The sequence below is a fragment of the Nicotiana sylvestris genome, chromosome 2 (assembly GCF_000393655.2).
Source record: "Nicotiana sylvestris chromosome 2, ASM39365v2, whole genome shotgun sequence".
Classification (NCBI taxonomy): Eukaryota; Viridiplantae; Streptophyta; class Magnoliopsida; order Solanales; family Solanaceae; genus Nicotiana; species Nicotiana sylvestris.
Window position 1 is genome coordinate 185,230,484 of NC_091058.1, and position 24,848 is coordinate 185,255,331.

A 24,848-nucleotide genomic window follows, 5' to 3' on the forward strand; every position below is an offset into this window, starting at 1 on the left:
TGCGGTTAAACTATCTTCTAGTTTTACAGTTTCTTTTTCTAACATTAAGTTCAGGTTATTTCCTATTTTCTTGTATCTTCTTCCTAAGTTGGAAAATATTATTGTTATTTTTAATCCTTCTGGATTTTCGTATGTTTTCTCTTCTAGTGCGAACTCTTCTTTATTCATCTTTTATTTTTAATATGGAAAATATATTTATATTCTGTTTTAGATATTATATCTATTAATTCAGACAACCTAGCTTTGTTTATTTTTGTAATACTAAGGTATTCATATTCTAGGTATAGTTTTTTCAGTTTCTTCCTTATTTTCCTTGATTTTTTAGTTATTTTAATCTGTGTATTTTCTGTAATTGTCTCACTGTTTATGGGTATTTTTTGCGGATTTGTACTATTAAAGTCAGTGTTATTTTCCATAATTTTACTTCTTAAAATAAATGTTTATTTATCATAGCTCTGATACCAATGTTGAGTAATGTTTTAGTGTTTTTTACTTCTTCTATCTGCTGTATTTTTTCTTTAGCTTGCTATTGTATTTCTTTTATTTCTCGTTTTCTATCTATTTCTTCGTTTTCTTTTGTTATTCTAACCATTGCGGTTAAACTATCTTCTAGTTTTACAGTTTCTTTTTCTAACATTAAGTTCAGGTTATTTCCTATTTTCTTGTATCTTCTTCCTAAGTTGAAAAATATTATTTTTATTTTTAATCCTTCTGGATTTTCGTATGTTTTCTCTTCTAGTGCGAACTCTTCTTTATTCATCTTTTATTTTTAAGATGGAAAATATATTTATATTCTGTTTTAGATATTATATCTATTAATTCAGACAGCCTAGCTTTGTTTATTTTTGTAATACTAAGGTATTCATATTCTAGGTATAGTTTTTTCAGTTTCTTCCTTATTTTCCTTGATTTTTTAGTTATTTTAATCTGTGTATTTTCTGTAATTGTCTCACTGTTTATGGGTATTTTTTGCGGATTTGTACTATTAAAGTCAGTGTTATTTTCCATGATTTTACTTCTTAAAATAAATGTTTATTTATCATAGCTCTTATACCAATGTTGAGTATGTTGATCATTAATCTGAATATAAGTCTAGTTCATATAAATCTAAGATATCTATAATGTTGAGTAATGTTGATCATTAATCTGAATATAAGTCTAGTTCATATAAATCTAAGATATCTATTTCTTCTGATAGAATTAGTTCTGTATGTCCTTGTTCCATTATGTTAATTATTTCAAAAGAAATTAAAATATCATAAATTTTTCTCCTAATGTCGTTATTAAGTTGGTTCAAGGTATATAACATGAGTATTTTGTAATCATTATTGTTATCTAGTAAATAAGTGGGGTTGTTCATAAGATATTATTATTTTTCCGTATTATTCTTATCATGTGTTTACTAAATATATTCCCTCTAACCTCTTTGTTTATCATAGAGTTCATCATGTTTTAATAAGTTATACTGAACAATCTTTTCTGGTTACTACCATGTTTTTCTTGCTTCAATCATTTTCCCTAACAGCGCCTCAACTTTGTCTACTCCCCTAAACGGCTTCCATGCCTACCGGTTTCGACCTTAGGATGACATAGTCTAGGCTTAACTACTCTCAGCATTATTAGACATGACAAACTTTCTCAAGATGTTCTTTATAACAGTACTATAACATGATAAACAGTTATGATATTCAAGAGATTATTAGGAATATAAAAGTTTAGTGAGACATGATTATGAATAAACTTACTTGTTCTTGTAACTCGTTTGAATGTTCCATAGTTGAAAAAGACTTTGTATATAACTCAGATATTTCTTAAGAGAGAGAAGATAATAGAGAAAAGGTGAGGGTGTTTCCTCTCTTCCTCGGATTTACAAACTATATATAGAAAATTTAAACGACTCTTACTGTTCACAAATGACTCTTCATGAACGACCTTTACTGTTCATGAATATGACTCGTACTATTTACTTTACGACTTTTTTTACATGACTCTTACTATTCATGAACGACCTTTACTGTTCATGAATATGACTCGTACTATTTACTTTACGACTTTTTTACATGACTCGACTCTTTACATTATTTGTTTTCAATAGCTGTCTTCCTCATTTGTCTTCTTGCTGATATCTTCATTCCAGTTGGACTTCTGGTACATGGTTATCTTCTCCGTTGCATTTTGAACATATATGATCTGGGTATTTGTGTCCTACTAGTTTGCAGTATCTTGTCAATAATTCATTGGAAATAAATCCTTTCTTTAGTGCTCTTGTAGTTGACTGTATCCCTGGTTTTAGTAATGATAAAATCCATTTTTGGACTTTATCCATATCTCCTTGTCGTAGTTCTCTTGAATTAGCATATATCATTAGCTGGTCTCTTGAGTAGTAGCTCCAGATAGCATTTTCTTGTAAATAATTGTTGGCTAGCTCTTTGATAATAGTTGCTATGCCAATTATTCTTTTATTGGCATAAAAACCTGGTATCTCAATTTTCGGTATTTCTGGTTGTTGTTCTATTTCTTCTAGTATTATCATATCTCGTGTCAAGCCTATTTTTACAACTTGTATAATAGGTTTTATTTCATCATATAGTATCTCAGCTGGTGCTGTATAGAATTTTATTAAAAATAAGTTTCCTTTTGTAATTCTTTTGAATGTAATAAATGCTTTGTATAGCTCTGGTATTCCACTTATCTCTTCCCCATCATAGGTATATACCGTGCTAAGTAATCCATAATTGTAATATATTTTTACTAAATTGGCTCTAGTTTTTGGCTGTGCAATAAGCCTATTATATCCTTGGAGTTTTTGGTAATCCTGTGTTGGATATGTGGTAGTAGTTGCTTTGGGGTTCAAGTTTAGAAATGTTTGAATTTTGTATATATTCTCAATATAAGTTTGAGTAATATGGTTGTATATTTTTTTGTTTGGGTGTAGGCTGTTGGCATAGGTTGAGGTTTGTGGTGTCGTAACTATTGTTTCTTTTCGCCTTTTCGGAGTAATTGGTTTATCAAATATGTTGTTTAAATTGACATTGGTATGTGGCTTCTTGTTAAGCTGTTTACTTGTACCTGCAGCTGTATATAAACCAACCGTGTTATGGGTTTTTTGGAGTTTCCCAACGTCTCCTTCTAACTCTGGAAGTTTTGAGTCTTCCGATCGACTTAGCTCCGCATTTTTATAGTCATGCTGCTGACTTGACTGGCTTTCCTCTAGCTGTTGTAATCTTTTTCCCATACCATCCATCTGTAAAGATAGAGTAGTAAGGATTGCAAATATATCTTTTGTTTCTTGGCTTTCATCAGTTTGGGTACCTTTGTCTTGATAGGTAGTCTGCAATAATATTTTTGTCAGTCATTATTACTTCAATTGTAAATGTAAAATTCTGTATATTTAATACAACTCTTCTTATTCCCTTCGTAGTTACTGAATCTTGTACTTTTCGTGTTATCTACCATTTTACTTGTGTATTATCTGTTCTCACAATAAACTTGTTATAAACGATATATGGCTCAAATGCTAACAAACATTTATATAATCCAAATAGTTCTTTTCTATCTATCTCCCAATTTAATTGTGGTTCCGTGTATGATCCTGAATAATATCTACAATGGTGTTCAATCTTTTCATTATCATATTTATATTTTAGAACTCCTCCGTAGCTGTGATCGCTAGAATCAGTTTCTACTATGTACGTGAACTGTCTTTTTCATCTGGAAAATATAGTTTTGGTAATATTTTACACATATTTTTTATTTTCTTTATATGTATTTTATCTTTTTCGTCAAAATGGTATTTTACATCCTTTTTTAATTTTTTCTGTAATGGTTTTAAGTTTTCTGCTAATTTAGGGATATATTCTCTTACTTGGTTAACCAATCCCAAAAATGATTGTAACTTCTTTTTTGTATCAAGTGTTTCATTTAAGTTAATTATTTTTTGTACTATATGTGTTTGCATTTTTATTCCATTTTTATCTATTTGTATACCTAAGAATTCTATTTGATTTTTCATTACTTCTGCTTTCTTTTTACTCAGACTAATTCCTGATATTTCTACAATGTGTATGAATTTTTCTAGTAATTTTATATGTTCGTTCTCTGTTTTCGAATATAACAGTATATCATCTATATATATTATACAATTTTCTAATTGGTTAAAATAGTTATCCATAAAATGTTGGTATCTACCTGGTGCATTTTTATATCCAAACGGTAATACGTTCCATTCGTAAAATCCTTGTGGTAATGTGAATGCTGTTAACTTTTTAGATTCGTCTTCTAGTTTTAAATGGTAAAATCCTGATTTACAGTCAAATTTACTAAAATAGTTATATCCTTGTATTTGTCTGATTTTTAGTATTTTATTTGGTATCGGATAATTATATGTTATTGTTTTTGCATTTAAATTTCTATAATCTACAACCATACGACTTTTACGTCGTTTTTGTTCGCTATGCTTATTTACTATAAATGCTGGGCTAGTGTGTTTACTATTACTTTCTTGTATGTACTTATTGTCTAATAATTCTTGTATGTGTATTTTAAATTCTGTTAGATCATTAAAATTGTATTTCAAAGGTTTTTGTGTTATTATACTATTTTCATCTATTAGTTCAATTTTTATTTTTGTTTTATGTTTTTCCCAACCTTGTAGTGGATTATCATTATATAGTAGTTCTAATTTATCTTGGATTAGTTTTATCTTATTTATTGAGAAAATAATTATTTCTATATTATGGTTGCTTTGTGTCATATTTTCTAATTTCTGGGTAATTTTTTCACTTCCCTTAATCCAGGGTGTTGTTTTTCTCACTTTATTATTTACTCTTTTTGCTCCTAATCTTTGCTTATACAGGGTAGTAAACCACCAATGTGTTTTTGTTATAATATGTGGGTACAACTTATCTAAAAATGGCATTCCTAATAATATATCCTTATTTGTGAATTCATAACTATATATTTCTTCTATGGTTAATATTTTATCCCATATTTGTATTTTTAGATTCCTTGCTTTGTATATTATCATACTTCCCTCATTGTTAAATCTTGTACTATGGGGTTTTTTAGTTTTTCCCATTTACTTTCCGGTAGACAATTATACCTACACATGTTAGCTTCTGCTCCTGTATCCATCATAGGTGTATAATATCTATTATAATATCCTTCTATTATTATTTTGGCAAGTATATATATTTTTGGCATTATATTAAGGTTCTTTTTATTATTATTTTCTTATTTTCATAACTTATTGTTAATTGTCTATCTTCTAATTTATATGGTTTGACTTTTTCTAACCATTTTATTCCTAGTGTAATGTTTTTATCTCCTTGATATATTTTAAAATTTATTAATATTGGTATTCCTCCAATAATTAATTCCTTTTCAGTTGTTTCTTCATTTTTTCTTAATGCTTTTGGTAACTCTGAATTTTGCTGTTCTATTGTCACTATCTCTTATTCTGGTATTAATTCTTTTATAACATAATTCTCTTCTTGCCCTGTATTTATTAATATTAAATATTTTCTTTGGTCCATTATTCCTGTTATATAATAATGGTGTGAGTTTATTTCTTCTATTTTTTGTTCTATTAATTTTTGTGGAGTTATGTAATCTATTCTTCTTGATGTACTTATTCTTGATGATGTCTCTGGTATTTCATTACTTGTTCGTTTTAACGTGCTTAATCTTTCTTTTACTATTTCTAAATCTTCTTCTATATCCATTTCCTTATAACTATAATCATTGTTGTCTATAACTGATACTATTCTTTCGAATGGATTTTCTATTTTTAATTTATTTATTTTATTTTTAGCTGTTATGTTATGTTTTGTTGTTAAGACATATAGATTTTTACATCTTGCTGTGAATATCTTACTTCCTGGTGCTAGTTATATTCCAGACATTTTCCAGTATAGTACTAATGATTTGTCTATATTTTTATCATCTATTGCTACTGAATAGTTAGCACTTATTATGAATTTAAATTTTTGGTAGATTAAGTTACCTATTACTGCACTTATTATACTCTTTTCTATAGGTTGTACAATTCTATCGTCTGCCAAGTATATTTCTATAGGGGTATCTATTCCCTCTCTAAAACATGCTTTTATTCTCTGTTCCTCCTAAATGTACGTATTTTATTGGGTTTTTTGCTTTTATATCTTGTATTTCTTTATTTAGTAGTTTTTTATTTAAAATTGGTATTCTTGCTTTACCTTTAATGTATTTACAGTCTATTATATGTTCTCTTTGGCTTACTACATAGTATTCTTCTTTTTTTCTTTTAAACCAATTCTTTATTGTTGGTACTTCTAATATTTTGTCTATACTTAGGTCCAATTCTTTTCCTTTTATTTGTTCAAATATAGTGGTGACAGCCCAAACAACATCAATAATAAACATATTGAGCCTCCCAAAACAGTCCACGCACAACCTAATTACATCATACATACGACGACCACCGTAGTCGTGTCAAACGACCCGAAAATATTATGAATAACTATCAGCCCACAACCCTACATATATATGGTATTTATCCATACCCTTCCACCTCCAAAACTCCACAAAATAGTAGTAAAATACGCAGCCCAATAGAAACACAAAACAGTCCACAAAACAGTCCGCTACAAGTGAATAACTCGAACTCACGACTTCCGATCACCGTCCCGTGAGTTCTTTCATGTATAGAACGAATTACCATGAATTCACAGAAGAGAAAAATGTATGAAAGATGGAAGTAACTTACCTTACTTGTTGGATAACTCAGCCCTTCCCTTGGTTCTTCAAACTCTAGGTTTTACCTTCAAATAGAACTTGAAAGAGAGGGTAAATCAATTAGGGTTTGTGTGGGATTTTTGGGGAGGAGTTGCAGGGGTTAACTTTGGTTTTGAGGGTCTGAAATATGGATGAAATAACTGAGTTCATAACCCCTTAAAAGTCCTCTCTTGGCCGACTTAGGGCTTTTAATTTTGTCCTATCATTTTGGCAAGTAGGTGATGCACCTACTTGTCATCTACCAATCTGCGCAGGCTTGCAAAAATATGAATATCTCTATACTCCGAGATTGTATTGACAAACGGTTTAATGAGTTGGAAATTAGACTTGTAGATCTTTAATTCGGTGGGTAGATCACCCCGTAATTCCTTCTAAATTAGGAGAAAAGTTTAGAAACATTTAACCTAATGTTTAAGTAAAATTATGAACCTAAGTTGCGACAACGTTTGTCGACTTTTGTTTCATAACTCGTTTGACTTCAAGACTTATGATACGGATATTATATGATTCAAACACCTTAATACATGACCTTGAGTGTATTAAGAACCTCTAGGTTTACCTGAAAATACGAGTTACCACATCCTTGATTCGTTTAACTTCTAATACTTGTTAATCACCCTTATACACCCTTGTATCACTTAAGACCAATAGGATTAACTTCTTATCATCTCAAAGGTAATTCCTTCTTGAATTTATGTTAACTAATATATGGCATGAACTAACGCGTGTGGATATGGGTTGTAACACCCTCCCCCCCTTAGGAACTTTCGTCCTCTAATTTAAGGCTTCATGGGGAGTTTAAATCATCGTGGATTCCGGCCAAGTTTCTCCCATAAATAGAGGACAAACTTGCAAGCGGTTAACTTAACGTATGGCTTTACAAGAGTATGCAAAGCATTATGCGTATTTACATTATCTACATATCACCATTTTGTATTAAGGAGGAGTATTCTCAAATTATTGCTTACCTCATAGAGCCGTTTCACCTTCCAATGTATCCTGTCTTCCACCAGCATCCTTGTTATCTTCATTCTGGAATAAGTAAGGGTATTTAGACTTCATCTCCTCTTCTGCTTCCCATGTCATTTCTTCCATATTTTTGTTCCTCCACAATACTTTGACGGAAGCTACATCTTTTGTTCTCAGCTTGCGGACTTGCCGATCTAATATCGCCACTGGCACTTCTTCATATGATAGGTCCTCTGTAACTTGTACATCTTTGATAGGGATGACTCGAGAAGGGTCTCCAATACATTTTCTCAACATAGATACATGGAATACCGGGTGGACAAATTCCAATTCGGATGGCAATTCTAACTCATAAGCAACCTGTCCAATCCGTCGAAGAATTTTATACGGCCCGATATACCTTGGACTCAGCTTACCTTTCTTCCCAAAATGCATAATACCCTTCATTGGTGAGATCCTCAGGAAAACCCAATCACCAACCTCAAACTCCAGATCACGACGTCGGACATCGGAATAAGATTTTTGCCTGCTTTGTGCCGTCCTCAATCGCTCCTGTATCACTTTCACCTTCTCAATATCTTGGTGAATCAAATCTGGCCCATATAATTCTGTTTCACCGACTTCGAACCATCCAACTGGTGATCTACATCTTCTCCCGTATAATGCCTCATATGGGGCCATTTTAATACTGGAATGGGAGCTATTATTGTAGGCGAATTCTATGAGTGGAAGATGGTCATCCTAATTTACCTTAAAATCTAGAACACATGCTCGTAGCATATCTTCAAGGGTCTGAATGGTACGTTCAGCCTGTCCGTCAGTCTGTGGATGAAATGCAGTGCTGAGATTCACTTGTATGCCTAAACCCTTCTGAAAAGACCTCCAAAAGTTAGCTGTAAATTGAGCTCCTCGGTCTGATATAATAGATACCGGCATACCATGAAGTCTAACATTCTCCTTGATATACAACTTCGCATAATCTTCAACCGTGTAAGTTGTCTTAACTGGCAGAAAATGGGCACATTTTGTAAGTCGATCAATTATCACCCAGATGGAGTCAAACTTATGATAAGAGCGAGGTAATCCAATAATGAAGTCCATATTAATCACCTCCCATTTCCAGGTCGGAATCTCTATATTCTGAAGCAATCCACCGGGTTTCTGATGTTCTATCTTTACTTGTTGACAATTGGGACACTGGGCTACAAATTCTGCAATAGACTTCTTCATGTTATCCCACCAATACTGCTCCTTGACATCATGATACATCTTTGTCGAGCCGGGATGGATGGAATATCGGGATTGATGAATCTCATTCATAATCTTCTCTCGCAACCCTGCCACATTAGGCACACATAATCGGCCCTGGTATCTCAGTGCCCCATCTCTTCCGATCTCAAAAGCCATACTTTTACACTGCTGAATGCTCTCTCTTAATCGTACTAAGATAGGATCTTCATATTGTCGTGCTTTTACCTCGGCTACCAAAGATGATTCTGATGTATTCTGTACAGTAACACCTCCGTCATCAGAGTCTAACAATCTGATTCTCATATTGGCTAGCTGATGAAGCTCTTTAATCAACCCCCATCTACCTACCTCAATATGTACTAAGCTTCCCATTGATTTACGGCTGAGAGCATCTGCCACAACATTGGCTTTACCGGGATGATACAATATCTCGACGTCGTAGTCTTTCAATAATTCAAGCCACCTACGCTGCCTCAAATTCAACTCTTTCTGCTTGAAGATGTATTGTAAACTCTTGTGATCTGTGTAGATGTCAACATGGATGCCGTATAAGTAGTGCCGCCATATCTTCAAAGCATATATTACTGCAGCCAATTCCAAATCATGGGTTGGATAATTCTTTTCATGCTTCTTCAATTGTCTTGATGCATAAGCAATCACCTTCCCACGCTGCATCAATACGCACCCCAAACCTATACCTGAGGCATCACAATATACCACATAACCTTCTGTTCCTTCAGGAAGAGTGAGCACTGGTGCGGATGTCAATCGATTCTTCAGCTCCTGAAAACTACGTTCACAAGTGTCAGACCACTGGAACTTGGTAGCTTTCTGTGTTAACTTAGTCAATGGTGATGATATAGAGGAAAACCCTTCCACAAACCGCCTATAATATCCTGCTAGCCCTAGGAAGCTGCGGACTTCTGATGGTGTTGTAGGTCTCGGCCAATTCTTTACTGCATCGATCTTCTGAGTGTCGACACTAATACCCTCATCAGATATCACATGGCCAAGGAATGCTACTGAGTTCAGCCAGAATTCACATTTGGAGAGCTTAGCATATAACTTACGATCCTGAAGCGTCTGTAATACTATCCGCAAGTGGCCCGCATGTTCCACCTCCGAACGAGAATACACTAGAATGTCATCAATGAATACAATCACGAACACATCAAGATAGGGCCTGAATATAGTATTCATGAGATCCATAAAAGCTGTTGGGGCATTTGTTAGCCCGAACGACATCACCAAGAACTCAAAGTGCCCATATCTTGTCCGGAAGGCCGTCTTTGGAATATCCTTCTCCCTAACCCTCACCTGATGATACCCTGAACGTAAATCAATCTTGGAGAAATACTTGGCACCCTGGAGTTGGTCAAACAGGTCATCAATTCTTGGAAGTGGATACTTGTTCTTTATAGTAGACTTATTCAACTGTCGATAGTCGATACACATCCGTAACGACCCATCTTTCTTCCGCACGAATAGGACTGGTGCACCCCAAGGTGAAGTGCTAGGCCTAATAAAGCCCTTATCCAGCAAGTCCTTCAACTGCACCTTCAACTCTCGCAACTCTGCCGGGGCCATTCTGTATGGAGGAATAGAGATCGGTTGAGTGTCAGGCAACACATCAATGCTAAACTCAATCTCCCTTTCAGGAGGAAGGCCTGGGAGTTCATCTGGGAAAACATCTGGGAATTCGTTGACCACAGGGATTGATTGTAAAGTAGGCGGTTTCGCCTCCGCATCCCTAACGCGAACGAGATGATAAATGTAACCTTTTGAGATCATTTTCCTTGCCTTAAGATAGGAAATAAACCTACCTTTCGGTGTAGCAATGTTCCCTTTCCATTCAATGACGGGTTCACCCGGAAATTGGAACCTAACCATCTTCGTACGACAGTCAACATTTGCATAGCATGAGGCCAACCAGTCCATTCCCATTATCACATCAAAATCAACCATTTCTAACTCAAATAAATTTGCCGAGGTTTGACGACTACAAATCATCACAGTGCAACCTCTATATACCCTTCTAGCAATCACAGAATCTCCTATCGGAGTAGATACCGCAAGGGGTTTACTTATCAATTCAGGTTCAATGCCAAACTTATTAGCCACAAAGGGTGTAACATATGATAATGTAGATCCCGGATCAATCAGCGCATATACATCATAAGAAAACACAGATATAATACCTGTAACAACATCTGGAGACGACTCGAGATCCTGTCGACCTACTAGAGCATAGGTTCGATTTTGAGCACCACTCGAACTCGGCACTGCACCTCTACCCCTACCACGACCTGTCGACTGCTGAAAACCCCGTGCTGGAGGTCGAACTGATGAGGAAGAACCAGACACAGATCCAGTCGGCTGAGCCATACCATCACCTCCTCTATTAGGACAATCCCGCATCATATGGCCAGGCTGCCCGCACGAATAGCATGCATCAGAACCTCGACGACACAGTCCAAAGTGGGCCTTGCCGCACTGATCACAATGTGGTGTTGGGGGTCTCATCTGACTAGTATCCCTGTGATGTTGCGAGCCAGATGCCCGCGAACTCTGACCTGGACCAGAATAGGATCGATCATATCGAGGCCTCTGAAACTGTGGAGGAGCACTAGCTACAGGTGGCGCCGAACTCCTCGAAAACTGTGGCCTGATGCGGCCTCTGAAGTCATCAGAATACCCTGCAAATCTCGCCCTCTTATGCTGGCCCCTATCCTGCTCCCTAACTGCCCTCTGCTGGCGCTTACGATCCTCTAGGGTCTGGGCATAAGCTTGAATACGGGAAATATCCATGCCCTCCACCAAGGAGGCTGTCGTACACTCATTTATCAGATGTGGTCCCAACCCATTCACGAACATATGCACCCTATCACTCATCTCGGCCACCATATGGGGAGCATACCTTGCCAAAGAATCAAACTGCATACTGTACTCTCGCACACTCATATTACCTTGTCTAAGGTTCAAGAACTTATCAGCTCTAGCTCGTCGTATCTCAACTGGCAAGTAGTGACGAAGAAAGGCCTCAGAAAATTCCTTCCACACAGCTGGAGGAGGGTTCGGACCCCTGGATCTCTCCCAACTATCATACCAGAGAACCGCTAAATCCCGTAGCCGATAAGAAGCCAACTCTACTGCCTCTGTATCACTAACATGCATAACCCGAAGTGTACGATGAACCTGGTCAATAAAAGTCTGTGGGTCCTCCTTGGGGTCTGATCCGGTAAACACTGGAAGGTGTAAATTAATAAAATCACGAACTCTCATTCTAACTGGTTTCTCAGCAGCACTTGTATTCTGCCTATGATCCTAAGCAGCTACCAAGCTAGTCAATAACTGCAAAGCACTCCACATATCCTGGTTTGTAGTGCCAGACGGAGGAACTGGAGGTGCTGGGTGCCTCCTAATATCCTTTGGTGGAGACGGGGTAGATGAGGTATGAGACGGCATCTCACTCTGAGCCTCACTTTGGCCTGCTCTAGCTTGGGGCACCTAACTGGTACCCTCTCCCGCAGCTATATCAAGCCATCTACTAATTGTTTGCTTCCTAGCCAAAGGCATCGCTCAAAGAAAACAAGGTTAATATTAAAGACAAACACTTACGACTCAACTCTACGCACGATCTAGATTCAGGAAGAAGGTAACAACCCTAGATGTCATGTAGCCTTCTAATTATAAATGTGGCGCGCTACACATCCATAATCAAGACTCTACTAGACACGGCTCATAGACAATCCCTAGGACAGACTTGCTCTGATACCAAGTTTGTCATAACCCAAACTGGAGGGCCATGACTAGCACCCGACCATACTTGCCGAGCACCAACGTACATTTTATCTAACCTTTTTTTATTATCTTTTAGGGTTGACGAGATCAATATAAATGGTAGACCTGGATCATGGACAACCAGCAATAAAATATGATAGCATGAACATACATCGCAGGGGATGACCAGATAATCAAGAAACTACATATAAGGTATGAGCTACCATGCTTCCATGAAAGACTATACAACAAAAACCAGCCGACAAGGCATACCAAACTATACATGAGTCGACACTTGTCTATGAGCCTCTAAATGAACATAAGTGCTACAACATAGCCAGAACAGGGGCCCGACATAACCATAATGTCTATAACAGATATGCATACCAAGACCACGGCAAGTCCGGAGAAGGGATCTCACCAATCACTGCTGAACTGGACAACCTACTGTGGTAGGGGAGCTGCACCTGCTTGTCTATTAGGGCCTGCAGCACGACATGCAGTGTCCACAAACAAAAAGACATCAGTACAAATAAAGTACTGAGTATGTAAGGCAGGGAACCATAAATACGAACAGTAATGTAAGCAGGGATAGAGAATATACAACCTGGAACATCTGAGTACCTCTGAGGGCTACTGACATGAAATGCATGATACATATGTATGTATACACAAACTTTTAAAACATAAGCCTCTGTGGGCATCATCATCATCATATCGTACCCAACCATAATAGGCTTGGTAAAAACGTACCCGGCGGTCATAAGGATTGGTAGAATCGTACCCGGCCACATGGAGCTCGGTAAAACCCAACTGATCAATGGTTGCACAATAGGTGCCATACCCGGCCGACTATAGCGCGGCTCGGTAGAGTAAAATAGATACATATATATAATGCATGCTCGACTCATGGAATCACATTCTAAACCTTTCAGAGTGACATAAGGTCTGTATCCTCTGTACACGTTATTAGGACCAACTCTTCATTACGAACCTTATAAGAATCAGGAAGTACCAGCAACATTGATAACATAAGAATAAGAGAAGCAACATTAACATCAATCATTCCATAAGAGGGAAAGCAATGTAAGTACTGCTAGCTTCTAAGAGTAGAGTATCTTTGGAAGCTCGTTCATTACATTATGTACAATCGGAGTCGTGAAAAAGAAGAAAAGGTATAGCCTCACATACCTTGTATATACTTCCCCAATAACAAGCTATGCAATTGTCACAACTCCTTAGTCTACAATAAGAGAAACGATACTATTGTTATCATTTAAGCGTCATAACTATTATGTATCGACCACAACCTATTTTACGTTGAAACGGACAGCACCTCCCCTATATATATGACTTCACACCATTCCAAACAATCACCAAAAAGCTCAAACAACATCAATAATAAACATATTGAGCCTCCCAAAACAGTCCACGCACAACCTAATTACATCATACATACGACGACCACCGTAGTCGTGTCAAACGACCCGGAAATGTTGTGAATAACTATCAGCCCACAACCCTACGTACATATGGTATTTCTCCACACCCTTCAACCTCCAAAACTCCCCAAAATAGTAGTAAAACATGCAGCCCAATAGCAACACAAAACAGTCCACAAAACAGTCCGCTACAAGTGAATAACTCGAACTCACGGCTTCCGATCACCGTCCCGCGAGTTCTTACATGTATAGAACGAATTACCATGAATTCACAGCAGAGAAAAATGTATGAAAGATGGCAATAACTTACCTTACTTGTTGGATAACTTAGACCTTCCCTTGGTTCTTCAAACTCTAGGTTTTACCTTTAAATAGAACTTGAAAGATATGGAAAATCGATTAGGGTTTGTGTGGGATTTTTGGGGAGGAGTTGTAGGGGTTAACTTTGGTTTTGAGGGTCTGAAATATGGATGAAATAACTGAGTTCATAACCCTTAAAAGTCTTCTCTTGGCCGACATAGGGCTTTTAATTTTGTCCCATCATTTTGGCAAGTAGGTGATGCACCTACTTGTCATCTACCAATCTGCACAGGCTTGTGAAAATATGAATATCTCTATACTCCGAGATTGTATTGACAAACGGTTTAATGCGTTGGAAACTACACTCGTAGATCTTTAATTTGGTAGGTAGATCACCCCGTAATTCCTTCTAAATTAGGAGAAAAGCTTAGAAATATTTAACCTAATGTTTAAGTAAAATTATGAACCTAAGTTGCGACAACATTTGTCGACTTTTGTTTCATAACTCGTTTGACTTCAAGACTTATGATACGGATATTATATGATTCAAACACTTTAATACATGACCTTGAGTGTATTAAGAACCTCTAGGTTTACCTGAAAATATGAGTTACCACATCCTTGATTCGTTTAACTTCTAATACTTGTTAATCACCCTTATACACCCTTGTATCACTTAAGACCAATAGGATTAACTTCTTATCATCTCAAAGGTAATTACTTCTTGAATTTATGTTAACTAATATATGGCATGAACTAACGCGTATGGATATGGGTTGTAACACATACCCTCGATATAGATACTGAAACTATTCACTCAGGACGCAAAGGCTCCGGCCAAACACAAATGACTTCGGTCACAAGGCTGTATCAACCAAACTAACGTGATTCGGGGACGCCTGACCATCGCTACAAATCACAGGCCTTCAATTACTTCGAATATACTTCAGAAAGAACTGGTTAAATAGGCTACCCTCGATATTGGCAAAAGAGCTTCGACCATGTCAGCTCCTAAACACTGTCTTCGAGATACTCATCCTGCGAGCCAAACCTTCCGAGGTGCTCGATCATCGCCATATAACGACTCACAATCGAGGTTTTTTATCAGGAAAACATTATTTCAAAAAATCCTTTTCAAGGAAAAAATAAAACTTACATAAAAGGTCGTACTGACCTAGCATGTAAGAGCCTAAGGGCCAACTTGAAATTCAAAAACTTGACGGTCAAATGAACTCGAGTTGTAACCCGATTCGGAGACTGAACCCAGAACAATTAACTAAATATGCCCAAGGGTAAAAGCGTAAGAGCCATTGTCGCAGCCCACATACATTAAAAGGTCGCATCAACCAAAAGCGTAAGAGCCACTGTCGCCAGCCTAAAATTCGACAACTTGAGGGTCAAACAAGCATGAGTCGATGCCCGACTCGGGGACTGAGCCCAAAATAGTTGGCCTAAATATGCCTAAGAGCAAAAGCACGTAAAAGCCTAGAGCCAGTACAATGAGCCTCAAGGCCATACCGTGAATCTAAGGATTACCCTCAGCTCAAAGACCAATTCATCCGGCTAAAATCAAGGAAAAAGTAATGCAAGAGAAACAAAGCCGCAAGGTTTCTTCTTTATACATACATGCGTAGAAATACAAACTCCATTCACAAATGTGCTTTAAGAATGCTATATGCAGAATCATAATGAAAAATCTACATTCCACAAGGGGGGTTATGGCCCGTCGACCTCACCTTCGCTTTTCTTGGCATCGAACAGAAGTTACCGAGCACTACGCTCCTCCGCCCTCGCCTGCGCCAACTCTTCCGAGAGGTCAAATCCCCTAGCGCGAATCTCCTTGAAGGTTTTCCTCCGAGACATACACCGAGCGTATTCTTTCCTCCTATCTTCGCGGTCAAGGATCTTTCTCAGCTTAGCTTGAGCATCAGCAACGTCCTTCAAATAAACCTTCACTTTCAGGTTAGCCTTTGTTCGGCTCATTATAGCTTCAACTCGGGCATCCACAATCTTAGCCCTTTTCTTCGAGAGCTCGGTCTCGAGCTTCGCAATCGTATCTTTTCGAACCAAGCTATTGTCATGAGCTAAGCGAAGTTGAACTTCAAGGGCAGAAGCCTTTGCCGGAGCACCCTCTACCGTCTAAGCCTGAGCATCTGCCTGAGCCTTTAACTCGTCATACTTGCTCTTGGTTCGGCCAACCTCGTCTCGAAGGCTCTCCAAGACCTCTGCCTTTTTCTGCAATTGAATAAACAAAACATTAGCTTCAGGATCTAGAAGGAGGAACGCCCGCTCGCTCAGGACAAAACTACCTACTCCCTCAAGTAGCTCTCATAATTTGAGCTCCGACTCGCCTCATAACGTAAGTATGCCAATTCGACTTCCCTTTCACCGAAAAGGAGCCTCAAGAATTTCTCCTCACCTAGAGCTTTCCACGGTCTGGCCTCACATTGAAGCAGCTCGGACTTAAGCTTGTCAAAGGCCTGCAAAAGAAAACTCACTAAGGAAGGGAGGACGCGAAACTCGAAAGGCATGTGCCAAAAACTCACCACATAGTGAAGCCAATGTGCTTCCTCAAAGGTCGAGTGCACATCTGCTAAGCTAGTTCGAAGTACATCCAACGAAAAAACAAGGTGACAGCGGAGGATAAATCGCCTTTCCAAAACCAAAAGTCACGGGCGCGGCAAGCTCAATCAATACTTCCACTCCGGGCCCCTGGCCCATGTTCACCTTGTTCCGAGCTACAACGCCCTGCAAAGGTATCTCTAGCTTATTATTATCATTCTTTAGCCCAGAAGCTAGCGATCCTTCTTCCCCCCCAAAGGGACACGACCTCGCCTCAGAAAGCTCCCCGATGCCTACAATAACAGGGTTAGCACGCAGAAAGAGAAAGTGATTTTTAAACTAAAAGTAGGGAACACATTGCACGGCACATACCATAGTATTTTGCCTCCCACCTATCCTTAGATAAAGCTTGCCACTTGCACTTATTGTAAGTTGATTGGGTCGCCAACTTTCGAACCCAATCCGGCAGATTGGGAACCTCGCCCGGCATCTACAAAATTGCTGCAGAAAAAAGAAATGAAGAAATACTTACGAAACACCCTTTTGCTATAAACAAAACTAAGAAGGCACGAGTATACCACTTACGTGTACAATTTCACTCCTAAGGGAATGGCATAAACTCCACGGGGATAATATCAATGGTCCGTACTCGGACGAATCGACTCATCCACTCTCGATCTCCATCTTATTCATCATCAACGATGATAGGCGTGGTCGACCAGCATCGTAAGATTAGCAGGACTCGATGATGAAAAGGTCGGTACAATCTGATAAGACGGCTAAGCGTAAATTCAAGCCATTCCTTCTGCACAAAGAAACTCATCATCAACACTATCTACCAAAATGACTGGTGAATCTGCACCAAAGTAACCTAGTATTTTCGATAGAAGTCGAGCACAACCCTATCAACGTGGCCCAGCGTGAAAGGATACGTGAACACACTCAGAAACCCCTCGACACAGTTCGTAATACCCTCATCTGGGGAAGGTGTCTGCAGTACTACCTTTTTCCCCCCATCTATAGTCTTTCTTCACCGACTCTAGGAGTCCCTCTCTTATCGAAGAAGTAAATTTCAAGGAATGCACCCATTGGTCCTGAGCATCGGGGTGCTTTTCTGACAAAAATTCCCCCCTCGAAGAAAAACACCCCGAGTCAACAAGGTGAGAACCGGAGGTGGAACTCTCTCCTCCCTACCGAATGGATCCTGGTGTAGCAGTCATGACTACAACAAAATTTGGGAGCTGGAGCAGGAACCTAGGCAAGAGTGCCAATATCTAAATAATGAAAACCCTAACGCAGGGAAAAAGGGTAACTTCTCATTGAATCTCCAAAAGGGTGGAAACAGCCCTATATATGGAAAAAGCAGCAACGATCCGCCAGCACTAGATGCCTATTAAAATGTTGGCCGAAATCACTTTGGGAAGATGTGCAGGCGGGGTCGCCTCATTCACTTTACAGTTGTGTTGCCCATTTGACAAGTGTCGTATGACATTTATAGGTCATACACTCCCGCACCAAAAAACTTCCGAGATGTTACCCAATCTCTAGAACCACCATCAAAGATAAGGAAGGCTCCAAAAAGCCATTAATACCACTACAAGTCCCGAGATGGTACCCGATCTCGAGGACCCCCACCAAAAAGAAGTTAGGCTCTAGGAAGCCTTTGGCATCATTGTCAGTCCCGAGATGGTACCCGCTCTTAAGGACCTCCACCAAAAAGAAGTTAGGCTCTAGGAAGCCTTTGGCGTCATGTCCAGTCTTTAGATAGTACCCGATTTTGAGGACCTCCACCAAAAAAAGTTGGTCTCTAGGAATCCTTTGGCATCATCGCCAGTCCCGAGATGGTACCCGATCTCGAGGCCCTCCCCTAAAAAGAAATTAGGCTCCAGGAAGCCTTTGGCATCATCGCTAGTCCCGAGATGGTACCCGATCTCGAGGAGCTCCACCAAAAAGAAGTTGGACTCTAGGAAGCCTTTGGTACCATCTCCAGTCCCGAGATGTTACCCGATCTCGAGGACCTGTATCACGAAGAATTTAAGCTCTAGGAAGTCTTTGGCATCATCGCCAGTCCCGAGATAGTACCCGAGCTCGAGGACCTCCATCACGAAGAAGTTAGGCTCCATGAAGTATTTGGCATCATCGCCAGTCTCGAGATGGCTCCCGATCTCGGGGATCTCTCCTAGGGGCCATCGATGTCATTACAAGACTCGAGATGGTACCCGGTTTCGAAAGCTCCTATCAAGGAGAAAATGAGCACTTAAAACCCCACTAATGTGGGCTTGTCCTTGGGGTACCATCTAACCCGGATAGTCCCTCATCCGGGATCTATCTACAACGCCTTAAAGTTATCTACCCTAAGTTCAGGAAAAGTTTCCAGACGGCCTGAGTTTGATCAAACCTCCACCCAGGGAATGTTCTCAAAAGCCTATTGGGGGTTCTCGAGCTTCCGAGTGAATCCCCCCTCAAAGATTATCGCAGAGTTTAAAGGCTAAGTCTCAATTTGGGGGTTTGAAGCCCAACTCTCGCTCAACTATAAGTCAGGGTCCCGACGACCGAGTTTATGAGTCTAACATGGGCTCGATATTTGCACCAACCGATGGGGTCATGCATTTTGATTCTACACAAGAATAAATAAAGAGAAAATAGTGTACATCAGCGACAAATTAAAGGAACATTTTTCATTCATAAACATTCGATTACAAAAGCCCACGAGGGGTCGATACACAGAAACAAAGAAGAAAACAAAAGGTACATATGCAAGAAAAGCCTAGAGTCTAATCTATTCTCAAGGATTCATCCTCGACGACAGTATCTTCAAGCTCCATCCCCTCGGTATGCATCCTCGGCGACAATGTCTTCTACCACCACCACCTCGGGGGGTCACATCTCCGCCTTGCAAAATGGTATCTCCAAGGGAGAAGATGAAGAAGAGGAAAATAGAAAGATGAAGAAGAGGAAAGTGAAAAGGCAAAGAGGGATGAAAAAATGCCATATCCGCCAAAGAGCAAAGGCTTTCACCGGACCAAGAAGATCACGGCCCGGTAGAAGACTTGGCGAGCTTCGTCCACATTACACAGATACTTTGAGTCCACTTCTAGGGACATTGAGTCGTGCAAGCTACCGGCCAGAGGTACCATTTCACCCCATGGAAAGCAAAATGGGTGAAGTGCCATACCAGGCCGGGGTAGGAACGTGGGTAGTGGTGTATAGTTCGAACACTCTCGTGAGCAGCGGTGTATAGTCCAAATACCTTCCCGAGACGGAAGAGATCGGCCTCCCTATCTCCTTGTATCGAGCCAATGGCGATAGCAGTAACAACAAAAACAACAAGAAGCTGGTATAATCTCGCTCGATAAGGAGGGGCCCCGGGAAAAAGCCATGGTATAACTGATGAGAATGCCACAAGGAAACTTTGAGGCCACGAGCCTCAGACATGGAAAACGACAGTGGATGAGGATGGAAAGAAGAAATGGGAGAAAGACTGATTGAAGAACACTTAAGTAAGGAATTGGTTCTAGAAAGCCCCCCATTTATAGAGGAAATGCAAAGTAACCGGGGGCACTATCAATAATCTTTTGTAAAACGCAACCGACGGCGCCATAATGTCCTTGAAAGATGTATCGTCAGGCGCAAGTAATGCATTTGGGAATTGAATCGGTGGTGATATTATCGCTTAGAAGGACTAGGGTCAACTGTGCATTGAAAGACGCTGAAAAGACAAGTCAGCAGGATGCCTCGGTTGCCACGAAAGCCTATGTCATCAGTATGACGTCATCAATATAGCATTATCGTGGGAAAACTCGGAAAAATGGTTATCAAGGCATTTGTTGTCGTTTTACTCTAACAAACACGGGGACTATCAGTATATGGTAAAATCGGAGGGTCCAATTTTCAATCGTTATGACATTTCGAAGGCTCGAAATCATGGTCGAGGTTCATCCCTAGAGGGCCATCGACGCTCGACCTCGAGACAGTATGAGACCGACGGTTACGAGAAGAAGAAGATGGGGAGTTCCCAAGGCGTGAAGCTAGAGCCGACAGAATCTGTCAGGCTAGTCTGAGACCGTATCATAGCATTAGTTAAGTGTCCCATCCCCATATCTTTGTAATAAATGCACTTGTACCATGTTGGGATCCCCCTCCTATATAAAGGGGATCCTTGTCACTTTGTAAATATATGTTGCTCCATACTAAATATACAAAAACATATTCTCTTGATCTTATTACTTTATTTATTACTCGTATTTATTGTGTTTTATTCAATATTCATCATTTATTGCATGTTATTGTCCATAAAGAACCGCCTTTGATTTATTTCTAACTGTTATTCACCATCAAACGCCTTCGATAGTGCCCAACCAAGATTCAGACTCGACCCTGAGGCCATAGAATAGGCAAGCTCGAGGCCCCGATTGATAGCGATTCGGTTTGATTAACACCTCGTTCTTAAGCTCTTATTTTGTTTTTAGTCTTTCACATAGTATCAACTACCTAACAACTAGCATAAAAATAGATCACGTATTTTTAGAACTACTAAATCAAATTTAATTGTTATTACCATTTTTATGGTAAACAAGTCCCAAATCACACAATGAACCTATTCCAACTCCCGTAACAAAAATCCGAAGGTGATATCAATACAAACTCTTGGTCAAACCTCTCAATCTTCCAAACCTTCACCTTTCAAACTTTTGCCAAAAAGCCTCCAATCAACATACGAACCTCCAATAAAATATCTAGACGTACGCCTAAGTCCAAAATCACCATACGCATCTATTGCAACCATCAAAACTCCATTTCAGAGTTTTCTACATAAAAATCAAACCCCGAAAAACTCTTTCAACTTAAGCCTTCAACCTTGGGACTGAGTATCTCAATTTACTCAGAAACATCCCTAAAACTAAACCAACCACCCCGTCAAGTCACATAGCCACAAATGAGCATAGAAGAAGCAATAAATATGGACCTGAAGCTACAATATACAAAATAAATGGTCGAGTCGTTACATTCTCTGTCTCCTAAAGCTCGTTCGTCCTCTAACGGGTCTAGAATCATACATGGAGTCTCAAATAGGTTTGCATATCTTCTCTGCATCTCTTGCTTAGTCTCCTAAGTAGCATCCTCGATTGGCTGACCTCTTCATTGGACCTTCATTGACGCAATATTCTTTAACCTCAACTTTCGAACTTGCCGATCCATAATGGCCACCGGCTCCACCTCATAAGTCAAAGCACCACCTAATTTATCCTTATGATATAGTGTGGAGGGTTCCTTTCTTCCAGTAGTTTATATGTGTTGTGATTTGAGTTTGGACCGTTTGGCAGTCGATTTGACTGTCACGAGGATGAATGCAAGTTTAGCGGGTGGTTTGAGGTATTTTATGGTTTATGCTATATCAGCTTAAGAAGGATTCAATTGAATTTCGGTGTGGGATTATGGCAGTAATGGAGTATGGGTATTTTAGGTTATTGGATGTTTGTTTTATGGCGTTGAGCCAAGCGGGGGAGTCTAATATTGTCGATCAGATAGCATGGTTACATGTTGTAATTATTTCATCCTGAGGCATGTTTGTGAATCAGTTATGACTTGAAGATATTGATTTCGAAGATGACTTGAGAAAGGAATTTCTAAATGCATGATGTATTACACCTTATGGATATATGGAAGTCTTTGGAAGTGTTTAGGGTTCTCTTTCATGATTGATATAATTTACTAAGAAAAGGGATTCACTCTGTGTCTTAGAAGTGTGGATTACTTCTTCAGGTGTTATTGTTCTAATGGGGCATAGGTTGTTCGGCCCATTTGGGTGTTGAAATTGAGATTTGAGCAGAAAGGATAACTCTCGAGGAGGTTCTAAAGAGTTCATGATTCATGTGTGGCATTTAGGGGACTGTAAGACCTTGTAAAAAAATTCTAATGATTAAGACTTTATAACACACCGACGATAATTGGGAATAATGTTTTTGAGTACTAAATGAAACCAATAGGATATAACCACATCATTTTGACATGAAAATAAATATGGAAAGTATTTTGGAACATGTTAAGGAGATTTGTAAGTGGGAAGAAGTTGTTTGGAAAGAATTGGAAATATTAAGTAAAAAGGTGTTTGAATTACATTACACATGCGTTTGAATAGGTATAACTCTTGTAATATAAATATAGTTTCCATGTATTTTTCCCCTAAAGCATAGCCCTTCGAGTCTAGTTTCAAAATTGTCAAGTTGTTCGTCATTTGGACGTTCCTACTAAAAGTTATGATCAAATTACTAAAGTTAGACCACATAATTATTCTGGTGGACAGCAAAGCAAGACTCACTTTGCTATATCGGATGCGGATCCAGTCTTCCCTTGCCTGCAGTGAATAGCGTGAGGGTCACTTCGCCAGCCTGGGTACGACCCAACTTAAGGTCCTTTTAAGTCATTTCGGGGACTCATTTTCACCATTTCACTCGGACAAATTTTGGGTCTTTCCTCGACTCTCTCATGTTCCCCAACTCCTCCCATATTTAAGATAAGCAATGCCCATTGTCTATGGATGAATCCTAGCATTTTCACACTACACGTAACTCAATCAACCATGAAATTATTAAATTTTACAGAATTTGTTTTTGGAACTTAAGGGAGAGTTTTGCATGATTTCTTCGAAAAGGTAACCCAACACCATTAGACTTACATGCAGGGATTAATTATTAGAATATAAGTAAGAATTAAGTATAGGAACTTATGGGATGGTGATTGGAAGCCATAAGGTCACAATTTAAATACTTAGCCATTGTGATTATTTGATGGAATTTTGTTGGTTGGGTGTGGATTGATGGTCATGCATGTAATTTTGGAAGTTATAAATTTTTTAAGTATGATGTTATGATAAATTATTGGTAAATGGTGGTAGTTGAATGAACTAATTCTATGATTAAGAGATATAGAGATATATGCCTACTAGGTGTTTGATAAAGTGCCTAAATAGCCTAAATTGTTGAATTCGCTACTAATATTGTTCCCATCGTATGTTGTTATTGTAGATTGAAGCTGGTTAGTGTATTGGAGAATTGTAGTATCATTAAGGGGAAAATTAGAGCTATGTGACAAAATTTCCCTCATAGAACCGAATTTATGATGTCCTCGTATGTTTCAATCGTGGTTGGCCCAAGTTCTTACTTTCTCATGATACAGCCCATTCCTAATATATTTACTTATTACAAATAGGCATTTGTAGGAAATTAAACGCTCAAAATGTATTTCAATTACTCCTATCACATTTGCTCTCCTTCGGGAATGTATTCAAGTATGGTTTATGTATCAAAACGTTATGACTTCGATTTATGTTTCAAATGCGAGTTTATTATGCTTAATTTTGGGGGGAAAACTCAATGTGCTTAAGACTCTTACTGCTCATATACATATATAAAGTCTTGATTCCAAATGCTTTTATTGTTGATAACGTATGATGATGCTTGAAAGTGATAGAAGTGAGTATGAGATATAATATGTGGTCATTTTGCTAAGAAAGAAAACTACACTTGTGACCAATAGTGCCAATGAAATGAAAAGAATGTGTGAACAAATATGAAATGAGTTGTAACTCCTTTATATAATAAATATTTTTAGAGCATCGTTTAGTCACCGAGGAAGGGTAGGTTGAAATCACTTAACCCTGAAACTACACGTGCCAGTGTAGGAGTTATTGAGGGGTAAATCCCTGGACTGATGTGTTGAGATTATTCCCCTTAATTAGGATGAGATTGATGTGTTGAGATTATTCTCGTT

At 38.6% G+C, this 24,848-nt stretch overlaps 1 protein-coding gene across 1 annotated transcript; it reads right to left on the reverse strand.

Annotated features, from left to right (window-relative positions):
* Nucleotides 1-2,128: 2,128 nt before the first annotated feature.
* LOC104227764 (uncharacterized) lies at nucleotides 2,129-16,499 on the reverse strand. Its single transcript, XM_070167086.1, has 2 exons — nucleotides 16,311-16,499; nucleotides 2,129-3,331 (listed from the first exon to the last, which is right to left on the reverse strand). Exons 1-2 carry the CDS (start codon nucleotides 16,497-16,499, stop codon nucleotides 2,129-2,131), a joined length of 1,392 nt encoding a protein of 463 aa, XP_070023187.1.
* Between the last annotated feature and the right edge of the window lie 8,349 nt (nucleotides 16,500-24,848).

What these genes read in the sequence shown, in the direction of transcription:
- LOC104227764 (XM_070167086.1), bottom strand. Translation starts at nt 16,499, where the DNA reads ATGAGCCGAACAAAGGCTAACCTGAAAGTGAAGGTTTATTTGAAGGAC. An exon ending in TCTCGGAAGAGTTGGCGCAG is followed by an intron (nt 3,332 to 16,310) that starts GCGAGGGCGGAG and finishes ATATTATTGCAG; the next exon opens with ACTACCTATCAAGACAAAGG.